This window comes from Lagopus muta, chromosome 8 (assembly GCF_023343835.1).
Source record: "Lagopus muta isolate bLagMut1 chromosome 8, bLagMut1 primary, whole genome shotgun sequence".
Classification (NCBI taxonomy): domain Eukaryota; kingdom Metazoa; phylum Chordata; class Aves; order Galliformes; family Phasianidae; genus Lagopus; species Lagopus muta.
Window position 1 is genome coordinate 17195221 of NC_064440.1, and position 21858 is coordinate 17217078.

The window sequence follows — 21858 nt, forward strand, 5'->3', positions numbered from 1 at the left end:
GTCTTTCTTCTAATAGAAAGCAAAGGGCTATAATGAAAAAACTTGATGTCTGGTAATAGGCATTCTCGCTTGTAGTACAGTTGTTCCTCAGTTTTGCAATTCTTGAACTTCCTTTGAACATTCAGTCACCAGAGACGTGTGTAAGCCTGGAATGGTGCATGAAGAGAACTGGTGGAAATGCCATGTGTAGTCATTAAGTAATGGTAACTGGTATGGATAAAGAGAACTACTATAAGGAAGAGAGGGTAATAATGGAAGAAAATATGAATTGTTGCATCCTACAGTGTGTCCACGCACATCACAAACAAGGATAACAAAAGGGCATGAACAAAGAGCAGATGGTGTTTCTAGGATGGGATAACAATCCGTGTTTTTCTTTGAAAGTTTTCCCTTAAGTTTTTGGCCTGACCTTTAGGAAGCCTGTTTACCACAGGTTCCCAGTTTCCAGGATGTTGCAGATGACCTGAGCAGTGGCTGCTAGTGCAGGCTGAGTGAGTGCTGTATGACTGGGGCTCAGCACTGCCTGGAGCCAGCCTGGAAAGCACAGCAGCTGCTCTGGCGTGGCACGTGTGGAGCTGGGAAGCCCTGTGGGACTGGGCATGATGCCACGGGAGGCAGCGAGCTGCAGGCAGGTTATTAACTCAGGCTCTGTTCTGCTAAACCCAGAAACTAAGCCACTCAAATGCCAAAAATCAACATTTGAGCTGTTGCTTCCTTTCAGAGGTTGAACTCTGGCAGGGCTTTTTGAAGATGTCTCTTTCTGAAGACCTTGTTCAGATATAGTGATATTTTCTAAGGGACAGTTCTGTAGCAGCAATTATGTTAACAGCACCATTCTTCCTTCTAGTAATAGATTTTATGCTTTACAATCCATATTCTGTACATCCTTCTGTTGTGTCTTGAGTTAAGCAGTGTCCTTAGCAGTAATTACAACTGATTCAAACCTACTGCTTAAGGTGCAGTGCATGCAAAATAGCATATGGCTCTGAATCCTGCTAAGATGATTGAAGAATGTGAGTTTTTGTTGACTTGAAGCAAAAAGAACTGAATGAGCTTGTGCTGGAGTATGGAGTTCAACATTCTGCAACCTCCTGAAGGGAGGTTGTGGTGAAGAGGGATTTGGCCTCTTCTTCCAGGCAACGAGCAGGACACGGGGAAATGGCCACAAGTTGTATCAGAGGAGGTTTAGATTAGACATAAAGAAGAACTATTACAGAGTGATTGGGCACTGGAATGGCTGCCCAGGGAAGTGGTGGAGTCACCATCCCTGGCAGTGTTCAAGAGGTGTCTGGATGACGTGCTGCGTGATATGGTTTAGTGCTTGTGGTGGCAATGGTGATGAGGAGACGATTGGACTAGATGATCTTACAGGTCGTTTCCAACCTTGTGATTCTATGATTTCCATTCAAATTCTAATACTAATTGCCTTTGAAAAATCGCATGAAGGCAGTAAGAGACAGACTTGGAGAAATACAGCAGAACACATGCATGGTGCCTTTGCAGGGCTGACTGTGGCATGCCCTTTGGTACTGAGAATCATAGAATTGCAAGGTGGGAAAAGAACCTACAAGATCATCTAGTGCAACCATTCTCCCATTACTGTCGCTATCACAAGCACTAAACCATGTCTCACAGCTCCTCATCCAGACACCTCTTGAACACTGCCGGGGACAGTGACTCCACCACCTCCCTGGGCAGCCATTCCAGTGTCTGACCACTGTCTGAGAGAAAAAGCTTTTCCTTATGTGTAACCTAAATCTCCTCTGGTACAACTTGTGGCCGTTTCCTCAGCTTCTGTTTGTTGAGGTGGTTGCAGCTCCCCGGGCGCACTGATGGCAGGCTGATTGTATCCTCAACAATCTGGGACACGAGAATATCTCTGATTTCTGTTTCTGGGTAACTAAGAGCAATCCTGTGTTCTTTTGCAGGTCCTGCCTGCTCTGTTCTTTCAAACAACATTGTCATAAATATGAATATGTTCTGATTTCTTTCTAACAGTAGGATAGAATAGACGGCAGTGGAGTTATCTGTAGTGCCTCAGCCCTCTCTTTAATAAGCTCTGGGATGAGACAAGACAGAAGCAAACCCAAAAGATAAGATGAGTTTCAGAAATAAATAATTGCTTGTAATCTGAGACCCCTCCGTGTTTACATGCTTGCTTACAAAGATTAGCGTATAATTTGTCTGACTAGGAACTACAATGTTAGTAAATGACAGCATGAATTTTGCTGGCATTTACAACAAATGCATTTCACAGATCCACTGTCTTCAGCACAGCTGTATAGTGCTGGGCTTACAGTGCTCATTTTTGTGGCAGTGAGAGTACTCTAGCATTTTCTTAGAGTTCAGCTTATCTCCACTTTAACACCATTTTTGTCAGTGACAAAACAAAACTTTTGATGGTGTAGCACTGATAATTTAATTGCTGGAAGCGAGAAAAACTATATAAAAAGTTGAGGAAATGCATTAATGGGTTCTTTACAACAGCTCATGGCAACAGCAGTCTTACTGAGACAGCTGACCAAACATTTAGGCATAAACATATGGTGATGTATGAAATTCTTGTAAATGTTGACAACACACACGTGCTCACGTGGGTGTCCCTGCCCCTCCCCAGAAATCTACATGGTGGGATAGCTTGTTCATGTAGTCTAGCTGTTACCATAGATGATATTCTTTTCTTTTCCAGATGGAATTTGTTAAATTGCACAGCTTTCTGCTGAGCTCCATTGATTAGTGTGTAGATGGCAAATAAAAATTCAGATTGATTTCATTATTTTTAAAGTAGTGTAATTCAGCTCTTCCATAGAAACTGACAGAAGAATGGAAGCACTTTTATTCCAGCATTTGGTACTTCTGCCAGTAAGCAACCATGTCAAGAATTCCATAGGTGAGTCTAAAAAAATTGCTATACATTTGAGTGTTATGTAGTAGATGCTGAAGTTTGTAGAGATTCAAAGCTTGTGGGACGTGGACACAATTACCTTGTAGTTCTTCATGAAGCACACACACACACACACACCTACATATATACAGTTAACCTTCTGTATTTTCTTTCCTCTGATATTTTCCATAGTTTTATGTCTCATCTCATTTGTGGCTGGCTGTTTTATGTAGTATAAGTGCTGCTTGTCCTTCAGTAGCTGTCAGTGCTTCTACCCCTTTGGGGGAGGTTGAAATTCAGATAGGATCAATAGTACTCCATCAGAAACTGGACACATCCAGGACGATTAAGACACCTCCTTTGCTAGGAGCAGGATATTTTAGTGTGCTCTTTCCTGTGTGTAAAAGCAATAGGCAAAGAACTTTCTGATTCATGGAATATTTTCTTTCACTCTAAATGGAAAGTGAATGTCATGATACCAAAATATCTTCCAAGCTCTATTAAAATTTTGGTCTTATTAATAGCAAAAATTTTGTTTTGAAATTGTGACGTATATAAAAAATCAGTACATTACAGCATGTCTTCATATTATGCAAAATTGGAATAACCCTGTCAAATATTCCATTCTATTTTAATAGTCTTCTGTCCCTAGTAAAACCTCCTGTATATATTTTTGACAGGCTCTGTTGATAAAGAATGTCCTTAAACATGTAAATTTAAACATGTCTAATGTAGCAGAATTTCTTCTAATTCTTCTGTATACATCCTACATCTTTCTGCAGTATCCTTTGCCGAGGACCTGTAAGTGAATGTGGTTATTTATCTGTTTTACACTTGCAATTTAGCAAACCTGCAGCACGCCTGAAGTGTGTGGTATTTACCATGCCTTTAGCTGCTTGTCAGTATTTATAAAAATAATTTTATTTCAGTGTTTTACAGAACCCAAAATGTTTTTTATGACTGTGTTAGTAGGGCATATCATCTGTGATTTAGTTACAAGAAAATATTTTCCTATGTACCTTTTTTTCTCACATAGCTAGCCTATCCCATTTTATTTTTTAATATAGAAGTTTGAGGTTTTCACACTTCTGATGATTAACATTTTGGTACTTAATAATTGAAGAATGAATGAACTGTGTTTTAACTGTGACAATAAACCGAACCTATTACAAAACCAAGGCTGAAAACCAAGTGCTCCCAGCCTCCAGAGACAGTGCAGTCTTAGATGAACAACATACACTGTGTTGTTCTTACAGCATTAATGGAATGGTTCCAAGTGTTTCAGGAATGATCGGGCACCTTTTAAATACTGCTTGAGTTCCAGCAACTCAGTCGCTCATTTGTGCTTACCCAGTTGTTGCCTCTGAACTTCAAAGCAATAACTTATTATCTACTTTCTTGACAACCTGTTGTCATTTTGCAATAAATCAAATGAATCAGACTGCTGGTTAGTCTTAAAAATCAAGGAGGGTCTCCTACTTTGTTTGTATCTCTTACTTTGCAATATAGACTCACCACTGCTACCAGTAAGAAATGATAGATTGATATCACTGAAAGGAGATAAAAGTGCTGTTAAAATTGGGCATGTATTTTTAAATAAATCCTTTTCACATGAAACTGCATGTTTGTATAAGAAAAACTCGGCAGGAGCGTGAGGGGAATCAGAAAATTTTACATGGATAGATAGTGATAGGACCAAAGGGAAATAGTTTTAACCTTGAAGAAGGGAGATACAAGTTAGATGCTTGGGGAAAATTCTTTATTCAGAGGGTGATGAGCACTGGGACTGCTTGCCTGGCCTGGGTGGGGCCCTGGGCAGCCTGACTGTGGGTGACAACCCTGCCCGTGGAAGGGGACTGGCAGGGACCATAAAGATCACCCAGTTCCATTCTGTGCTTCTATGATTCTAGAAAGGACCTGATTTTATGATAATAGAAATTTCTGAGAGTCTGAAACACAAACAATACCGCCTTTGTAGTTTATCTAACACGAATTTCACACGTGTTAAAGTATAAAAGATAGAAATCTTTTCTGCAGATGTGATCCAGTGCTTTAAAGATGGGCTAGCAAATCTCTGCTGGAGCTTTGCATTCCAGTGGTGCATACAGCTCTGTGAGAGCTGTTGGCCTGCTTCTATCCTGACTGCTGTCATATGCAGTGTCTGTTTTGTGTGCTGGGGTTTAAGGAAGTGCCAGTTGATAGATCAGTCTCTTTGAGGCAGCAGTGTAAAAAGAAATTTACTTTTCTGGGATGTGTTTGCTTTGCTTCCTTAGTAGAAAGAGTAAAACTTTAAAAATGCTATTAGAAAACAGCCATTCTGGACAAGAATTTCTGTTCTAAAGTAGAGAATAGTGTTCATGATTGTAGCAGTTTGTAATGACTTCAGGGTTTGGTAATTTTCTCAACTCTTAGCACCTCATTTAGACTGCACTTCTCTGAATGGTAGCGTGTACATATTAAGGAAAATAGAAGTACTCAAGTGACAAATTCGCTGTGATTGCAAGTTATCATTAATGTAATCATTAATGTAAACTGTATCTGTTCCAGCTTCTTCCATCCTGAAGAGAGAGAAGCGGAAGAGAACAAAAAATGTCCATTTTAACTGTGTCACTGTGTATTACTTCACAAGAAGGCAAGGCTTCACCAGCGTTCCCAGCCAAGGGGGAAGCACGCTGGGAATGTCCACACGCCACAACAGTGTGCGCCAGTACACGCTTGGAGAGTTTGCGATGGAGCAGGAGAGGCTTCACCGGGAGATGCTGCGAGAGCACCTGAGGGAAGAAAAACTCAATTCTCTAAAATTAAAGGTAAAACTCATTAACTTTGTGCTTTGCCTTATGTATTCTCATGAGCAGAGTCAGAGTTGTATGGGCCCAGTGTGCATCTTTTAAACAAAACTGCTTTCAGCTCTAATTTCAGTGAGAGAAATTACATTCTTTATTTTATTTTATTTTTGCTGAAGATACATATTTTTTTGATATTATGAAGCACTGATGTAGCTCTTGCTAATGTGTGCTTTAAAGTGCTTTACAGGGATGTGGTTGCTTACTTCTTTTCTTACAGAGAAGGTGATAAAGGTGGAGAGAACACTGGAACTTAGTCTGAAGTTAGACTCTGGAACTGCCTCTGAGCCCTGGCAGTGTGCCCTATTTAGACAAAGGAGTGATAACATCTTAAGTACAGAAAGCAAAACACCTTATTTTCTTTGCCAGTTTGACTATATTTGGCAGAAAATAGGGAACAGCAATCAGAAAATGTTTTTAGTGTACCAATTTATGCAATCATTCGTCTTTAGTATTTCACCAAAAGTTGTCTGGTAAGGAATAAAAATCAGACAAATTAACTTGCTTTATCAATTCAGCTTGATGGTAGTTTTGAAGCTGTCCTTTTAATTTAGTAGAGGAAGGAAACTGTATTTGAGAAGAGACGGGAATTCCATTTTTTTGAAGCGTCCCTTCTGTGTCTTTCAATTTGCTCGCAAAATCTCAGGTTTTGTTATTTTGTTTAGTGAATGAAAAACTTCCGGTATGATGGCATATGTTACATCAGGTGTTTTCAGGTGAATTCTGTAATTAAAGGTGAACAAAGTTGAACTGTGGCTGAACTGCTGGGCTCCACAGCTCCTATTTCTTGTGCTTTGACAGATACGACTATGTAGGTGCAAAGCAAAATAACACCCGCAAATCTCTGCCTTTTTCCACTAGAATGAATGGTGTTTATAACTGTCTGTCTGAATACCTGAAGCAGTGCATATGACCCTTACTGCTACAATTATTTTTTATTCAGTCTCCTATTGTTTTAATTTGAATAGAAAAACAGATTCTTATATAATTGATAATAATTGAATGTTTTTATGAAAAAAGCCTCACAAACATAAAACCGCGCATGACAGAGGCAAATAAAAGACGGACATTTTGACAGGCTGGAAAAAAAAAAAGGCTGGAGTTAATGATTTATTGGTATTTAGAGATTATAGCTCTAGACGTCACAGGATCTTCAGAGCATCAGGTGGGAAGTGAGCTGTGTCTCTGAGTAGATCCCTTGGCTGACTTCCAGGAAGAACTGTTTTGCTGTTCACTTGGTTTCTAAATAAATGCAGAAAGGAAAGGCTGTAGATTTTTCTAAGGTGATCAATCAGTGCTTGGGTATAAAGTACTGCATATCTGCACAGAAAAATGAAGAAAATAAGAAACTGAAGGAAGGCAAAGTTGTTCTGATTGATTAGATTGATTGATGGACTGATTAGAATGATTGTGCAAACAGAAAGTAGTATTTTCTGTGGTTCTGTTCTTAAATTTCAGCTTCCCTGATTAATTTTTCCCATTGGATTAAAATATGCAAGGTAGAACACACTGTCTTTTGTACAACTTGTTTAAAGAAAGAAAAAAGAAATATGAATATTTTGGAATTGTGTGTTTGTAATGTTAGGTACTGTTCATTATTTTTACTTGCTAAAAGTGAGGAGCCAAATAAGAAATTTCAGTTGATTAAAAGCAGATGATAAAGACTACAGTCATCTTGAAATCACTATAGTCATGTAAAGCAGCTCTTTGATGTAAGCACTGCTGACAGTGGCATAAACACTGTTAGCAGCCGAGTGTGAAAGTTTTAATGGCAATCTGAGCATAAAAGCCATCTTGTTGAGATGAAAGGTACAAGGTAGGCTTTACTTTAAATGCACTGTCATTTGAGAAACGGTATGAGTTAACACAACAGGTTAGCAACAGTACTCTTTATTGCTTATTTATAAAGTCTCTTCAGATTCAGGTATTTTAAAATTGTTTGCACGACCCCGAGTGATGTTAAAGCCCCCGAGTCTGCAGACCAATGGATAAATCAGCACAGATTGTACTTATTTTGAAAACAAGACAAATGCAAATGGAAAAGGATGTGGGTTTGTCTTTTGTAAATAATGTTCTAGCCCTATTTCCATCTGTCGGGTGTTAGGGAATGTGCCTGAGAAGTATCACTGAGGAATGGTAAAATGTTAGGTAGTTGCTATGAGAAATCTGCTATTTTGCAATTTTCTGTAAGCTAGGTAATCTTATGAAACCTAAATGTGATGATGGTGCATGTTTTCACATGCATATATGCTTAACAATTTCAAAGAAAGGAAACTCGCAGTACATTAACTGCATTAGATAAATATGTGACTTAACTGAATTCATGCAAGCTGGTCATGAAATTATCAATAATTGGTAAATTTGTTTTGGTATTAAGGCAGAATATTCAGTTTTCAGTTTTCCAGTTCTGTCTAGGAGCTTGCAGAAATCTTTAGCTTACTCGATTCATGTAGCTGGACAGTACAAATGGAGGCCAGTAGTGGTATGATATGAAATTATAACAGTTCAATTTTTCTACAGTGAACTGTAGGAGAAACTAAAAATCTATTATGCGTGTTGGTTTCTTTTGTGTGAAATGTAAAAGAGAACTTCCAGCTCGGACAGGCAAAGGTATCCAACCCAAATTTGTCACCTTTTGCGAAGTTGAAGGGATTTTCATGCAAACTCTTCATGTGTTCATCAGCTATAGCCTGTTGTTATGAATTAACCTTTAGCTTTATGAGGAAAATGTTACCCATCTGCATATATTCGGATGTGTTACAACAACAAGAAAACACAATGCTGTCCTGAGGTTTTGAATAGAAAAATATATTTGATGGTTCTTACTAATCTTCCATCTTAACCAGTTAATTGTTTGAGAAATGTTCAAAGCTTTCAGTTTCATTAATTCATTTGTTCTTTGCGTCACAAAATGGAGAAAAAAAAATCAGAGAATACAAGGGAGTCATCCAGCAAGGGAGTGAAAAGGAGCTGAGGTTCTTTGAAATTACAGTTTGCTGTCTAATCTCACTTGATGCCTGTGACTTTGCAGTCCGCAGGATGCCTACAGCACCTGACTAGAATTCACTCCTTAATGCTCGATCACTACTTAGCAAAGCTATAAGCTATTAAGCTTTGCAGGAAGGGGAGAAATATGCGACAGGCTGGGCATGATTGTGTAGGTGCCTTTTGTAAGCTGAGCGGTTAAAGTACTTACCTCATCAGTAAGAGCTGATGATCATGTCAAAAATAATTACCAAAGCAGGAAGTCTTCCATAGTTTCAAATGTAAATCATGACAAACTATTAAATAACAGTGATCTGCTTAAGGACTTGTTTGAACTGTGTATATCTGAAAATGGAGAAATTAGAAGTCATTTTTCTATTAAATGCAAAAAGAAGACCAAAGCAACATAACAGAAGCTATTTAGTAGTATCGAGGTAACAGAAAATGAAGAATAAAAATGATTAAGGCTACCATCTGGATGTTCAGCCTGAGTTGCATGTACTGAGGGAAATTGCCCCCCACTGCCATCAGATAGCTGACTGAAGATGCTCTGAACTTTTCTATGCATTTACTTGTCTCTCACTGTAAAGAATACAGAAAAAGACTTTTAATGTTGTTTATTCTACCTTGCTGAACTAATATGTTGAAGTGCTTCATGTAGGGTACCTGGTCACTGTAAAACAAAGTGATTAATAGGAAATAGAGTGAGCAAACAACATAAAGGTAGTTTGAGAGGACATTTCAGATAAAGTAAGAGATGAATATATATGCATGTAAAACTAGGGATAACAGACACGGTAAGTAACATTAAAGATGAATTGAAATGAAAGCACTAAGCTCTGAAGGCTGCACTGACAGAAAAAGAGTAAGAATATACTGCAAAGAAACAATAATGCCTGTAAAGGTAGAACACTCCTGTGTTAAACAAATATGGCGCTGGATTGCTAAGAAGGGATGATTACTGATCTGGGAAGATTCTCCTTGTGTAACATGTACGTGTTAGTACACTGTATAAGCATTGCAGTCTGAATACTGAGGCTCCTCCCATCTGACGGGGATGAGTATCACCTGACAGTACAGGTTGGAAATAATTAGCATTTTCTTCTATGATTGTCTTATACAGTTAATATAAACACAAAACTGCAATTACAAAAGAAATAGGCCATCTGTAGGAGTTCACCATGGATTAATTCAATTATGCTATAAAATGACAGAATCGAAAAGATTTTGTAATATAAATGGGAAATGAAAAATGCTAACACAGTTGAGAACCTAATAAAAGCAGCAAGAGTGGTAAAGGTGAGATTCAGTACTGCATTGTTAGATAGAAGATGCATATATAGCTAGAAGATGTAATTGATTTGTTTCCTTACGTACAGCACTTTGTTAATTGTTCTGTATAACAGATGACAAAGAACGGTACAGTGGAATCTGAAGAGGCTAATACGCTGACACTGGATGACATTTCTGATGATGATATTGATCTGGACAACACTGAAGTGGATGAGTATTTCTTTCTACAACCCCTGCCAACAAAAAAGCGAAGGGCACTGCTGCGAGCCTCTGGAGTGAAGAAGATTGATGTGGAAGAAAAACATGAGCTGCGGGCCATCCGGCTGTCCAGAGAGGATTGTGGCTGTGACTGCCGTGTGTTTTGTGATCCAGAAACTTGCACTTGCAGTCTTGCAGGCATAAAATGTCAGGTAAATGTCTACATTATTGTCATTATTTAACTAGCAAGGGAAGGGGCTGTAGGGGTGTGTGTGCATGCACTTTTTTGTTAAGGTGGTAAGTACTGAAAGATTATTAAGTGAGTGAATTATTAAACAGTAACTTGTGGATCTTAAACTAGTTTAAGGCTCGGATTTAAGAGCATGTAATGTGCAATACAATTTTTCTCCTTAAACATCTTTATTTTATGATCAGTTTAGGCATATACACTGTTCAGTATTTTTGGTTTTGTTCATACATATTTTCCTCCTCGTGTTCCCCTTTGGCCTTTATCTAAACATGCAAATGGAAACAGAAGAATCAGTAGCCTGCAGATTTCACAAGGGTATGTAGCTTTTGTTTTAGAGACAATTCACATACTGTCCAAATGTGAATTATAGTCCAAACTCAGTGAGAAGTAGTAAGTCAAACTGCGGTACTGTCCCTTCTTTAACATGCATGATACTTAACATGCAAGCATGAAAAACTGCATGCAGGCAACAAAATATAGCAGGTAGTTTTTCTCTCTGCAGATTTAATGGTATCGCATATTGTACATATAGCTGTAAATGTCCCAAAATAGGAACTCCCAAAAGATGGTTTCTGCTAATTACCACAAGTAGCTGTTACGCAGCTGAGTTGGTTTCTTTCTAAACGCATTTTTTGCATCATTTCTTAAATCCCTGCTAAAAAATCCCTGCTAAATTTTCTCTGCTATTCTAAATAATACATTCCCTTTGCTGCTCCTGTTTTCATCATCTTCACGTTTTGGGAAGATGTACTAATTGATTGTTTCAGATGGCTCTCTTCTGCATCACATTTGATGTTTAGGTATAGAGTAGATAAAAATTATAGACCTTAAGCTGTCTAATAGAACTATTTGATTTGTGGATTCAGTCACACTTTTATATACTTAAAATGGACACTATGAGACATATGGATATTTGACATGGCTTATTCTTAAAGTACTTCTCAATTGAATCCCACTTCACTTCTATTTTTAGGCTTTCTAGGTTCTGTGATATAACCAGGTTTATGTTAAGTATCGTTAATCTGTATTCTCTTTTTCAAAAGGTGGATCGTATGTCTTTTCCATGCGGTTGCACTAAAGAAGGGTGTAGCAATACAGCAGGTAGAATTGAATTTAATCCTATCCGTGTACGGACTCACTTTTTGCACACAATAATGAAACTTGAATTGGAGAAAAATAGAGAACAGCAAATTCCATCACTAAATGGCTGCCACAGCGAGATAAGTGCACATACTAGTTCTATGAGTCCAGGACCCCATCCGGTCGAATATTCAATTGCAGAAAATTTTGAGATTGAAACTGAACCTCAGGCTGCAGTTATGCATTCTCAGTCAGCCGAGGACTTGGACTGCCCTGGGGAAGAGGAGGAAGAGGAAGATGGGAGTAGCTTTTGTAGTGGAGTTACTGATTCTAGCACTCAGAGTTTAGCCCCTAGTGAATCAGATGATGATGAAGAGGAAGAGGAAGATGAGGAAGATGATGAGGAAGAAAAAGCAGATGACTTTGTAGAAAGTATGAGCTCCCATGCTGACATGGTGCCTCTTCCTTCTGTCCTTTGCTACTCTGATGGAACTGCTGTGCATGAAAACCACTCTAAAAATGCCTCATACTATACTAACTCTTCAAATCTATATTACCAAATAGAGAACCATGTTGCTGGCACTGCTAACCAGATTGGTGAGACTTACTCAGAAAGGGATGCTGTCAAGAATGGCAATCTTTCTCTGGTGCCTTACAGCATGACTTCAGAACAGTTTGTTGACTACACTCGGCAATCAGAGGAAACTTTTAGCAGCCCTCATTACCCTTCTGCAAACCCCTCAGTGATTGTCTGCTGCTCATCTTCTGAAGGTGATAGCAGTGCTCCGTGTAACAGTTTATACACTGAGCATAGGCCAAGTCACTCTCAAGTGGAATTTCACTCATTCTTGAAAGGTCCTTCTCAAGATGGATTTGTTTCAGCTTTGAATGGCGAGAGTGGTGTACAAGAGCACCCTGCTGAGAATTCACTAGTCCTCTCAGAAAAGAGTAGACTGCACGAAGAGTGCATCAAATCACCAGTGGTAGAAACAGTACCTGTTTAATATTAAAATTATTCTAAGACTGACTTCCTGTAATAAAATGCACTCAAATTGGATTTCCTAGAATCTTAACTTTTTTTTTTTAAGAGGTAGACAACACTTGGGCTATAGTCAATGTTCCAGACACACCTTCAAGCTACATTGCCAGAGGCACTGCACAGAATCAGTTCATGTAAAGATTAAAAAAAGCAAACCAACGTCAGACTGTCTTTGATAAAAGTAAAACACGTAAGTAAAAAAACCACATCTAACATATTTCAAAGTAGCCTACCTGTCAAATATGTGAAACATGCCAAGCTATCTGAATCAAAGCTTCACGTTTTTGATTGTCGGGCCTGTGCAAGATTGTTAAAAATGATAGTTTGAAATAATCATGTTTAAAGTCCTGATTTTCAACGTATTTGAAAGAACATAACTTTAATGTAAAAGTAATTACTGTACAAAAAAAAGTTTTAATTGTTCTGTACTGTATGTATTTTATTTATAGTAGCTTAGTATTCATGTTTTGATAAAAATGAACAGCGTGTTCATTTGAACAGAAGATCCATAGTTAGTAAGAAAGAGCATGACCAATTTTCATCTGGAGTACCATGTATTTTTTAAATACCATTTCTGATAAATTAACTTAAAATGCATTTTTAGAGTACTATTTTCTCTTTCTTTTTACTGTTCTTGACCAACAGAAGAGTCAGAAATGGGGGCATGTGCATCTTATAGGAAGGTGAAAGGTAGACAATCCTCCATCAAAATTAGTGGTATTTCTAGAACTAGCACCCCTTCCCAAAGAAAAACGATCTTGTATATAATGGCAAAGCAGTAACTTAAGCTTGCACAGCACCTTTTAGCCCAGCAAACATTCAGATACTTACTTATGCACTTTAGTGCCATTTTGCAGTGATGTTTCAACTGCAGAAACTGTGAACTATTTTGGAGAAATGCCATAGCTCCAGACTCTGAGGTATATGTAAGATCTTAAAGTCCATTGCAGCAAAACTAAGCCAGTATATCAATAAGTCAGTCAGTCAGTAAATACTTGAAAAGCAAAAAACAACTAACAAGCAAAAGTCTTGTTGATCACAGTTTAAATGAAGCATGGAAAGTAATGTGGAAGTGTCTAGATTTTCCTAACTATTTAGCAGTTTTTATGAAATACAAAGGATTTTGTGGACTGTAGACCGTCCCTTGCATTACTTGATCTAAATAAGGATCAGTATAGTCAGTGACAAAACACAGCTACAGAGATTTTACATCGCTGAAGTCTGCACGCAGAATAGCACATACACCATATGGATTTCCATTACTTTGTACTCTAGTTATTCTAAAAATAAATGGAAATTAAAATGCCTGCTTTACCTTATGAGCAGACATTGCTTTCTTTAGGAAAAGGGAGTGTACTAGAGCCTGCTTTTCTGTACGCTGGTAGTTCTCAGCAGACTTTGATTTCAGAAGCCATTTTAATTTTGTTCTAATAATGAAATATTATCATACATCAAATATAGCTGCTGTGAAGACCTGTTTTTGTTTGCCAAAATAAGGATCACCATCTTATTTTCATCTGTCAAATCTCCATGGTTAGCTGTAAGCATGTAAACAGACTATCAACTTTAGCTCTGTGACAGTGACTGGTTAGCAGCTCTTTACAACATCACATAAAGTGCTTCAGTAGAATAATTTCCAGATCTAAAATGTGTTTTTTAAAAAATAAACTTAATTATTTTAGTGAGATCTGGGCATCTCATTTACTGAGATCAGCATTTTCTGATTTTCTACGCTAAATTAGCAAAATATTTTTACTCCACATACTCACTGGAAAGGTTTTTTTTTGTTTCCACAAGTCCTACACGTTTTATCTTTCTCAAATTGCATCAGAAAGTGCTAGTTCTCCTAGGAATGGATATTCCATATTTACAGCATACTCCATGGTCTGGGAAAGTGCAGTCATGTTGATCAACTGCCTCAGCAGCTCCTTAAGCCCTGCTGCTCTTAGTCACTCTAATCTATTTCTGTACAGGCTGAGTAGCCAGGTAAATGCCTGTGTTCTCCACTTCCAAACAGCAAATACCCATCTCTAAAGAGAAAACCTTAGTTCATAAAAGGTTCTGCATGAAAAAATAAGAGTAGTGTTACTCTGTCCAGATATTCTACAGGAAATGTTACAAGTCTCCATATACAGGGATCTTGCACAAACAGCAGGCTTAAATTAGGCAGTCTCACAACACCAGCATCAAAAGCACAAATCCCTTCCTGAGCTGGGAGAACAATTGTGAATCAGTAGCAGCATTTTAAGTTCAGAGTGTGTTGACTACTGGAGCATCATGCATACTTTACCAGGGTATTACTCAGGGGAAAGTTAAATTAAATATTTTTGTTTCATTATTCACCCCCTTACTGAGCAATAAGAGATTATTTTCTTGGCCCCTATGCTTCCAAATGAAAAATACCTTTAATAACATTAGCAAGCACAGTAAGCGATTAACTTTATAAAAGTTCGCTTTAACATTCTGAGACAATAGTTTCTTTGTATTTCTCTTGGCACTGGTGTCAGAGCAAAGGCCTCCTCTGTAAATTTCTGAGTACTTAGATGTATATACCATACACTTTGATGCATGTGCTGTGGGGGCACAGGGTGAACATAGCTAAATTCTCAATAGTGTACAGCACAGGGTAACAAGGAGCTTAAAGACAGCATGCAGGCAGGAGTGAATATGCCAAGGAATGCTTGCTACAGTATTTGCCCTTGCTTAAAAGTAGCTAATTCCACAGCCCTGCCCAGAACAGATGCTCCAGTTTATAACTCCTGAGTTAGCTGTAGAAATCAGCTCAGAGCCAAGATTCCTACTCCTATCAGACTTGTTCATATTTTGCTTAGAAGACCAAAGAAATCTTCATAGAAGCAAAAATAAACTTAAATCATGAGCTGAAGAATGTTTCAGTCTTACATTCTGGGCTAATGTATGCATATGATGCATCTCATTTTCCAGTTAGTTAATACTGGTAAACAGTCCTATCATTTGGGGCAAACCTATTTCTATGTGCTAAAAGTATTATATTATTAAATGATAAATGGCATTATTTGCTTCTGTATAGACATGGCTTATCATTTTTGGAAACGTTTACTTTACTGATAGCTGTATCAGCTTTTTCTCCTAACACATTTTGCTACTGATAAGCACTCGTAAGAAGCCAGATAATAAACGGGCAGATAATTTATGATTGTGTTAGGTAGCTCAGAAAAATACATAATAACAAAAGCAATTCCCCCTCCGTTCAAATCGGATTTTTACACAGAAAATTAATAGAACACCACATAAAACTGAATGCCTTTTTGCTCCTAATGTGAACTTTGCCCCTCTTGGAAAAAAAGCATTGTTAAAGTTTATAAAGCTTTAACAGATGTTAAAGTTGGCACTTTTCTGGCAAAAGTGCAGTATCTTTTTTTCCTAAGGGCTTTAATTCAATTCATACCCATTGAAACATCCTTAAAAAAAAAATAAAAAGTTGGTCAGTAAATCTTTCTGATCTTTTTTTTTTCCTTTTAAGTTTTTTTTTTTTTTTTTTAAATCAGCTATATACCATTTCAATAGGAAAATTTTAACTTAGTGAAGTTTTACTGTTTTACAGTTACATAAATTGTTGCTAGTGAATCGTTTGAGTTGTCATTGCTGTCTTTTAAGGCCATTGATTACTATCACTTGCTGTAAATGTGGTTCAGCCCAACTCACCTCTTTGTTACGTGATGAGTTAACAGTGTTAACAATGGTATCTTGCCTTTTTATAAGTTGTACAGAAAATGCAGGTAATACTCATGATGTTGTTACTCACTGGATTGCTAATAAATCCAGAACCAGTTTCTAACCTTATCTGAGCACCGTATTTCAGTAAATGTGCTATTAAATCAACCATGTAGACATCTCCTGCCCCACAATCTACCTAGAGGATGTCTTCACTAGAGACAAATTGTTTCTTAAAAATTGAGAACATACATTCATATACAAAACATGGCATGTTTTTGAATGTTCTTAAATGTTCTTAATTCTTTGATAGAAATGTGAAATACCGGACAGAGTACCAGGCTAATACAGAGGAGACCTGGGTACCTTTGGCTTTGCCTTTGTTCTGCTCTGTTACTTGGAAGTGACTCTGACTCTGGTTTGCAAGGTACTTGGAGATGCTGTGATTAAAAACTTTCAAGACAACAGCCAGGATAACATTTTTCCTCCTTTTTTTTGGCATCATAACTACATTTCTGCAAACTAAGTCACTTTCCCAGTAAATTCTAGTTTAGCTCAGAAGTACAGATTTCATCATCAACGTGAAACACAAAAAAAGCAAGGTCTTCTTTTATGGACAACATTAATAAGCAAACATAGAATGACAAATTCCGCAGTGAAAAATGTGAAAATTAGAAAAAAAGCTTGATTTACCTGTTGAGCAGCAAGATTTTAGTTTGCCAATGACACCAGCTACAGGCAGTCTTATTCCTCCGCTTATCTTCTTTTGCTAGTTGAGTTCTGTCAGTTGAAACTCCTTGCCAGGGCTACCCCTATGGCATAGTAGGTACCCTCTCTCTGAGCTAAAGCAAAAGAGACAGTTGGAGCCACAATACTGTTTTAAAGGCATTTGCTAAACAAGAAACTCCTGTGTTTTAACTCATGAGTTGTGTGAACTCAAGTGCTTTGTGCTAGTTTATTTTCTTGAGGCAATCAGGAAAAGGCACAGAAGAGAATGAAACCAGAAATCCTCTAGTGTTTAGGGGTGTTATGCTTTCCTACTGGGACTAAAGACTAATTCTGTCACCTACTTTACCACAGTCACAAAGCATTTGTTGTAAAATACTTAGAAAAACTAGAATTAACTCAGAGAATATATTCTATAGAATTTATTTCTAAAATATTAAATCTGATCCCTATTTTTTTACAATAGTTGAAAGCTACTGTTATTTTCAAAACGCATGCACACAAAGAATTGAGTCCATTAATATACTCATTGGCATGAGAAATCTCAACATAATTCTTAATTTTTAATATTTCTTTTTAAAAGTATACCTTAATTTTGCTGTTCTCAGTAATCAGTATTTATGTACCAATAATTGTCCGTTTTCTCCAAGTGGAATGCAATCCAAAGTACAAACCTTATGAAGTGATAAATAAGTGGTGTTTAGCTGTAAAGATGTCCGAAGGAACAAATGTTCAAGTGCTTCGTAATTGCTTCCTTTTTGCTGTCTCTTCTTCCTCCTACATCAGAGGCAGCTTTTAATTTGGTTGATAATAAATATTTCAGAGTATAGTTCTTAAGAAAGAGAACAGCTGTAACAACCTTGAAAACTTTCTGCCATGCTAATGGCTGATATAAAAAATTTTACTTACAATAAGAACATCTGATTCATGAAATATCTTAACATTTTCCAGTCTTAGTCTTCTCATTCTTTTTCTTCCTTCCTTCCTGAATCTTAAGTGTCTGGGAAAAAGTTTGTTTAACAGTAAGGCTTTTCATTACAAACAACTTTATATAAGTGCAACACTAGTGTCCTCTGTGCTACCTGTCCTTTATCCTGGAAGAAGAGTTGATTTTATTTTTCACTTAACATTTGCACGAAGACAAATTAGAACTGTGGTAAAAAAAATGTCATCTCCCTCACTGGCTCTGAATAAACAGTAATCAGGAATGGAACCCATAGGGTCTCTCTATAGGCTTTCCTTTGCTGCACCCACAAACAAACAGGAAGGAGACCTACCCCCATGGGCTGCAGACGTTGAAGGGGATCCTCTTATCTCCCAATGCCTGTAGATCCAGAGGAAGGGTGTCATGTTTCATATGGCACAGCCTAGTACAAGAGAAATATAGAGAGAAATAAAGAGAGATTATGGAAAGCAGAAAAAACATCAGCTAAGGAAAGAAAGGTTTTTCTTCAAACTACACTTGCAGTTTGTTTTTCTTAATATAAACAATAAATGAAAAGTACCCTTTTACAAAAACCGAGTCACCTTTGTAGCGGGGAAAAAAAAAGAGATGAGTACTGCTCTACTGTTGTATATTCTCTGTGGTTAGGAGGACACCCAGTACGCACAAGGTCTCACTGCCTGGAGAACCAAGTTCACTATCCTCCGTATTTATTCTCAGTTAAGAAGATGATAATCCTTCACACAGGTTTAGCACAACTCCTTTTACTTATTAAATCACTATCATTTGAATCTTCATTGTTACACTTCAGTTTTCTTGAGGTATTTTATGAATTTTGAGAAGAAGAGAAACGAGGTCAAATAAATTTGCCTTACACGTAGGTCATCTCTAACTGTGCCCATTTGCAATAAGCCATGAACCGGATTATAACTGAATTAGCTTTCCTATACTGGCAGGAAAAATGGTGGAAAGTACAAAGTAACACCACTGTTATATGACAAGGGTCAAGACAATCCTTTGTCTTGAGGCATGGGCAGATATACCCTGGTGTGAGTGAGGGGAAGACAGAAAGGTCAATCTAGAGGAAAAGAGGTAAGAAGGTAAGAGATATACTGATAAGGACATTTTTATTTTTTTTTCTAAAGGGCAAAAGAGAACAAGATATAGGAGAAAAAAAAAAATACAGAAAATATGAAATGAAGAAATCCCCAGAGCAAGGATGGGAAAGCATATGCCTGTGCACTACATGTTTGGTCATGTTAGCTCATAAAATGAATTCTGTTGCTTGAAATATCTTAAAACCATTATGAACTTCCTGCAAAGAAATGTTGATTTGCAACAGCAGTTATATGTGGGCAAACATTAAATAACACTCATCCAAAAGCACAGGGTAAAAACAAGAAGTTTTTACCTTGAAGCAATGCTACCTTGTCTTTTCTTTGCATACATTAACCGCAAAGTCATACTCAGTATCACTGAATTAACTCCCAGGCCTGTGCTCTACTATAACATCAGATAGCAACAGACACTAAAAGCAAAAAAGAAATAGGTGTCCTTTGTATTAGCATTTTAGCTTGGGGGTTTTTAATGAGATTTAGTACATTATGGCAGCTAATTCTTCTAGACTTCTATACTTGAAACTTTTTTTAAAGGTGGATCTTTACTTAAAAATGAAATTTCAAGTTTGAATTGTAGGTGAAGTACCTTGCTGGGGTACTGGGGTAAAACAGCCACCCGTTTAGCAGTTTCTGATAGGCATGCTGAGCATAGGGTTTTAGCTTCTTGAAAAGATTGCAACATTATGTGCACTGGCAGCTAGTTCTTTTAAAAAACAGAAGGCAGTGTGCTATTTTTCTATTAAAAAAAAAAAAAAACAAAACCCAACACATTCTATTTCTAAAACAAATACCACCACATGAGCTTTCACATAACAATGCCCATATAAATGATGTTTAACAACGGGGTCCTTCTTTTAATTGACTGATGTAGGCACTTCTATGGAAATATGTCTGAAGTGTAGTTTGTAAAACATGTTTTTAAAAGTGTTTGATGTAAAATAAGCACTAGACTTTTAACAGTGCAAAAATAGTCAAAATCTGTATGTTACAAGTTCTTTACTGAGAGCCTCAGCCTGTAGTAGTGTCTTAGTAAAGTCAATCTTTTAAGTTAAATTGCATTCTGTTGTAATAACTTTTTGCACATAACATTAATACAGATGTACTGGTTAATAACATAACTGGTTAATAACATGGCGGTTTTTGTTATTTTGATTTTCCACCTACAGCTAGTAGTTAAAATTTTGTTATATATATAATTACATTTTTATGTTTAAAGTGTTTTCTCTGTTTTAAAAAATATGATCTATGGCAACCTACACTGTGTGTTCCAACCCTAGGTTTTTGGTTTTTTTGTTGTTTGTTGGTTTGGGGGGTTTTTTTGGTTGTTTTTTGGTTGTTTTTTTTTTAAGAGATTCCTGTTTCTGCATATATAAAAATATATATATTTCCCATATAAATATAAAACTACTTTGGAAATTTTGGGAGTTTGGAGCAAGTGGTAAATAATGCACCACAGCACAGATTCGAAAGTTGGTAGTCTTTCAGATGTAATTTATTCCGGTAGGACTAAAACTGTGGTGTAATTGCAGCCATTTGTTTAAAATTTGTACATTACATCCAACTTCACTAAGTTTTGAGAAAAGTAATTATGTTAAGTAATCAACATTTTCCATTACAGATGATCTTGCATACTAAAATTATGTTGATCTCAACAGTAAGGCAACATACAGAAATGAACTGCTGCTTTTAAACTGTTCGAAGAAGCAAAGGAAATTTCATCTTAAAATCTGTACATGGAAATAATTTAAAGCTTCATGAATTACACATTTCCTTAATCAGTTTCTTCTCTTTCTTAAATAAGTTGTAACATCAAAGATGCCAAAGGGTAATATAAGCTACAATAATATTCAACAGAACTTAATCTTGACCTTATGTTGTAATAATTTATTCAAATTAACTGTATTCTTCTGTATTTATATTTTCAGTATTTATTATGAATGATATGGAATTTGATGTATTTATTGTGGCTTATTACTGCAGTGTATATATTACAAAAATGAGCATTTTTAAGTCTTAACATTAGTTCTTTCTGTTAACTAGTGGCACTTGTATTGGCTGTATTTTTATTATATATTGTACAATATATATTGTCCATTTGTTTGCAATGAAGTAAAACAGGTTTCTACGTTATATCATGGCTGCCAGTGCATTGTGCATCTTCTTTCCGCTATGCAGTCACCAGACATTCCTCTCTTGCCTAGCAGAGTCGGAATTAGTGCTGCACCTCCTCCCCAGGGCTGTAAAGTCTCTCTAGAAGCTCTGAAATTTCTAGCATTTCTCCCATACCTCACAGCCTGATAGTGTAACAAGAAACTGTTTTAACTGTGGGGGCGTGTTTTGTATCTTATTTTATTTTTTAAACTTAGCATTTAAATGCTAAAGGAATCCACAGAAATGGTTTGTTTGGTATTTTTGTTTGCCCTTCTGTGACACTAAAACACTTTGGTGAGTGGAATAAACTACATGATTTTTCTGCAGATACCACAATGAATTTAATCATTTGGTTAGAAGTTAATGAAAGAATAATTGTGAACAGTTGTTGGGGAAAAAAAAAATGCAACAGCTCTCTCTGGTGGTCAATTTGCAGAAACATCAATGGCTTAGAACAGCATTGTAGCCATACTAGCAAATTGCAGGAGAACTGCTTTATTATTTTGAAAATTGCTGATCAATATTGCTTCATTATGAAAACTATTAACAATACAGCTCTGTGCCATCTTTTTATTCTGATACTTAACATTGTGCTTTACGTTTGTAAAAGGTAAGTTGATGGTAAGTGCAATGACAAATTGCGTACAGCTAAATT

The 21858-nt window shown here is 36.9% G+C and overlaps 2 protein-coding genes across 12 annotated transcripts in view; one reads left to right on the forward strand and one right to left on the reverse strand.

Annotated features, from left to right (window-relative positions):
• Positions 1–19816, forward strand: part of CSRNP3 (cysteine and serine rich nuclear protein 3) — a 91215-nt gene extending 71399 nt beyond the window's left edge. For all 9 annotated transcript variants that reach the window (XM_048952769.1, XM_048952768.1, XM_048952773.1 and 6 more), the window contains 3 exons: positions 5432–5691; positions 10119–10415; positions 11497–19816. In XM_048952769.1, coding sequence (XP_048808726.1) covers positions 5432–5691; positions 10119–10415; positions 11497–12537 — 1598 coding nt within the window. In that variant the 3' untranslated portion in view covers positions 12538–19816. The remainder of the gene's footprint in view (positions 1–5431; positions 5692–10118; positions 10416–11496) is intronic.
• GALNT3 (polypeptide N-acetylgalactosaminyltransferase 3) overlaps positions 18264–21858 on the reverse strand; it is a 33233-nt gene continuing 29638 nt past the window's right edge. For all 3 annotated transcript variants that reach the window (XM_048952777.1, XM_048952778.1, XM_048952780.1), the window contains one exon: positions 18264–18358. The gene's annotated coding sequence lies outside the window, so the exon portion shown is untranslated. The remainder of the gene's footprint in view (positions 18359–21858) is intronic.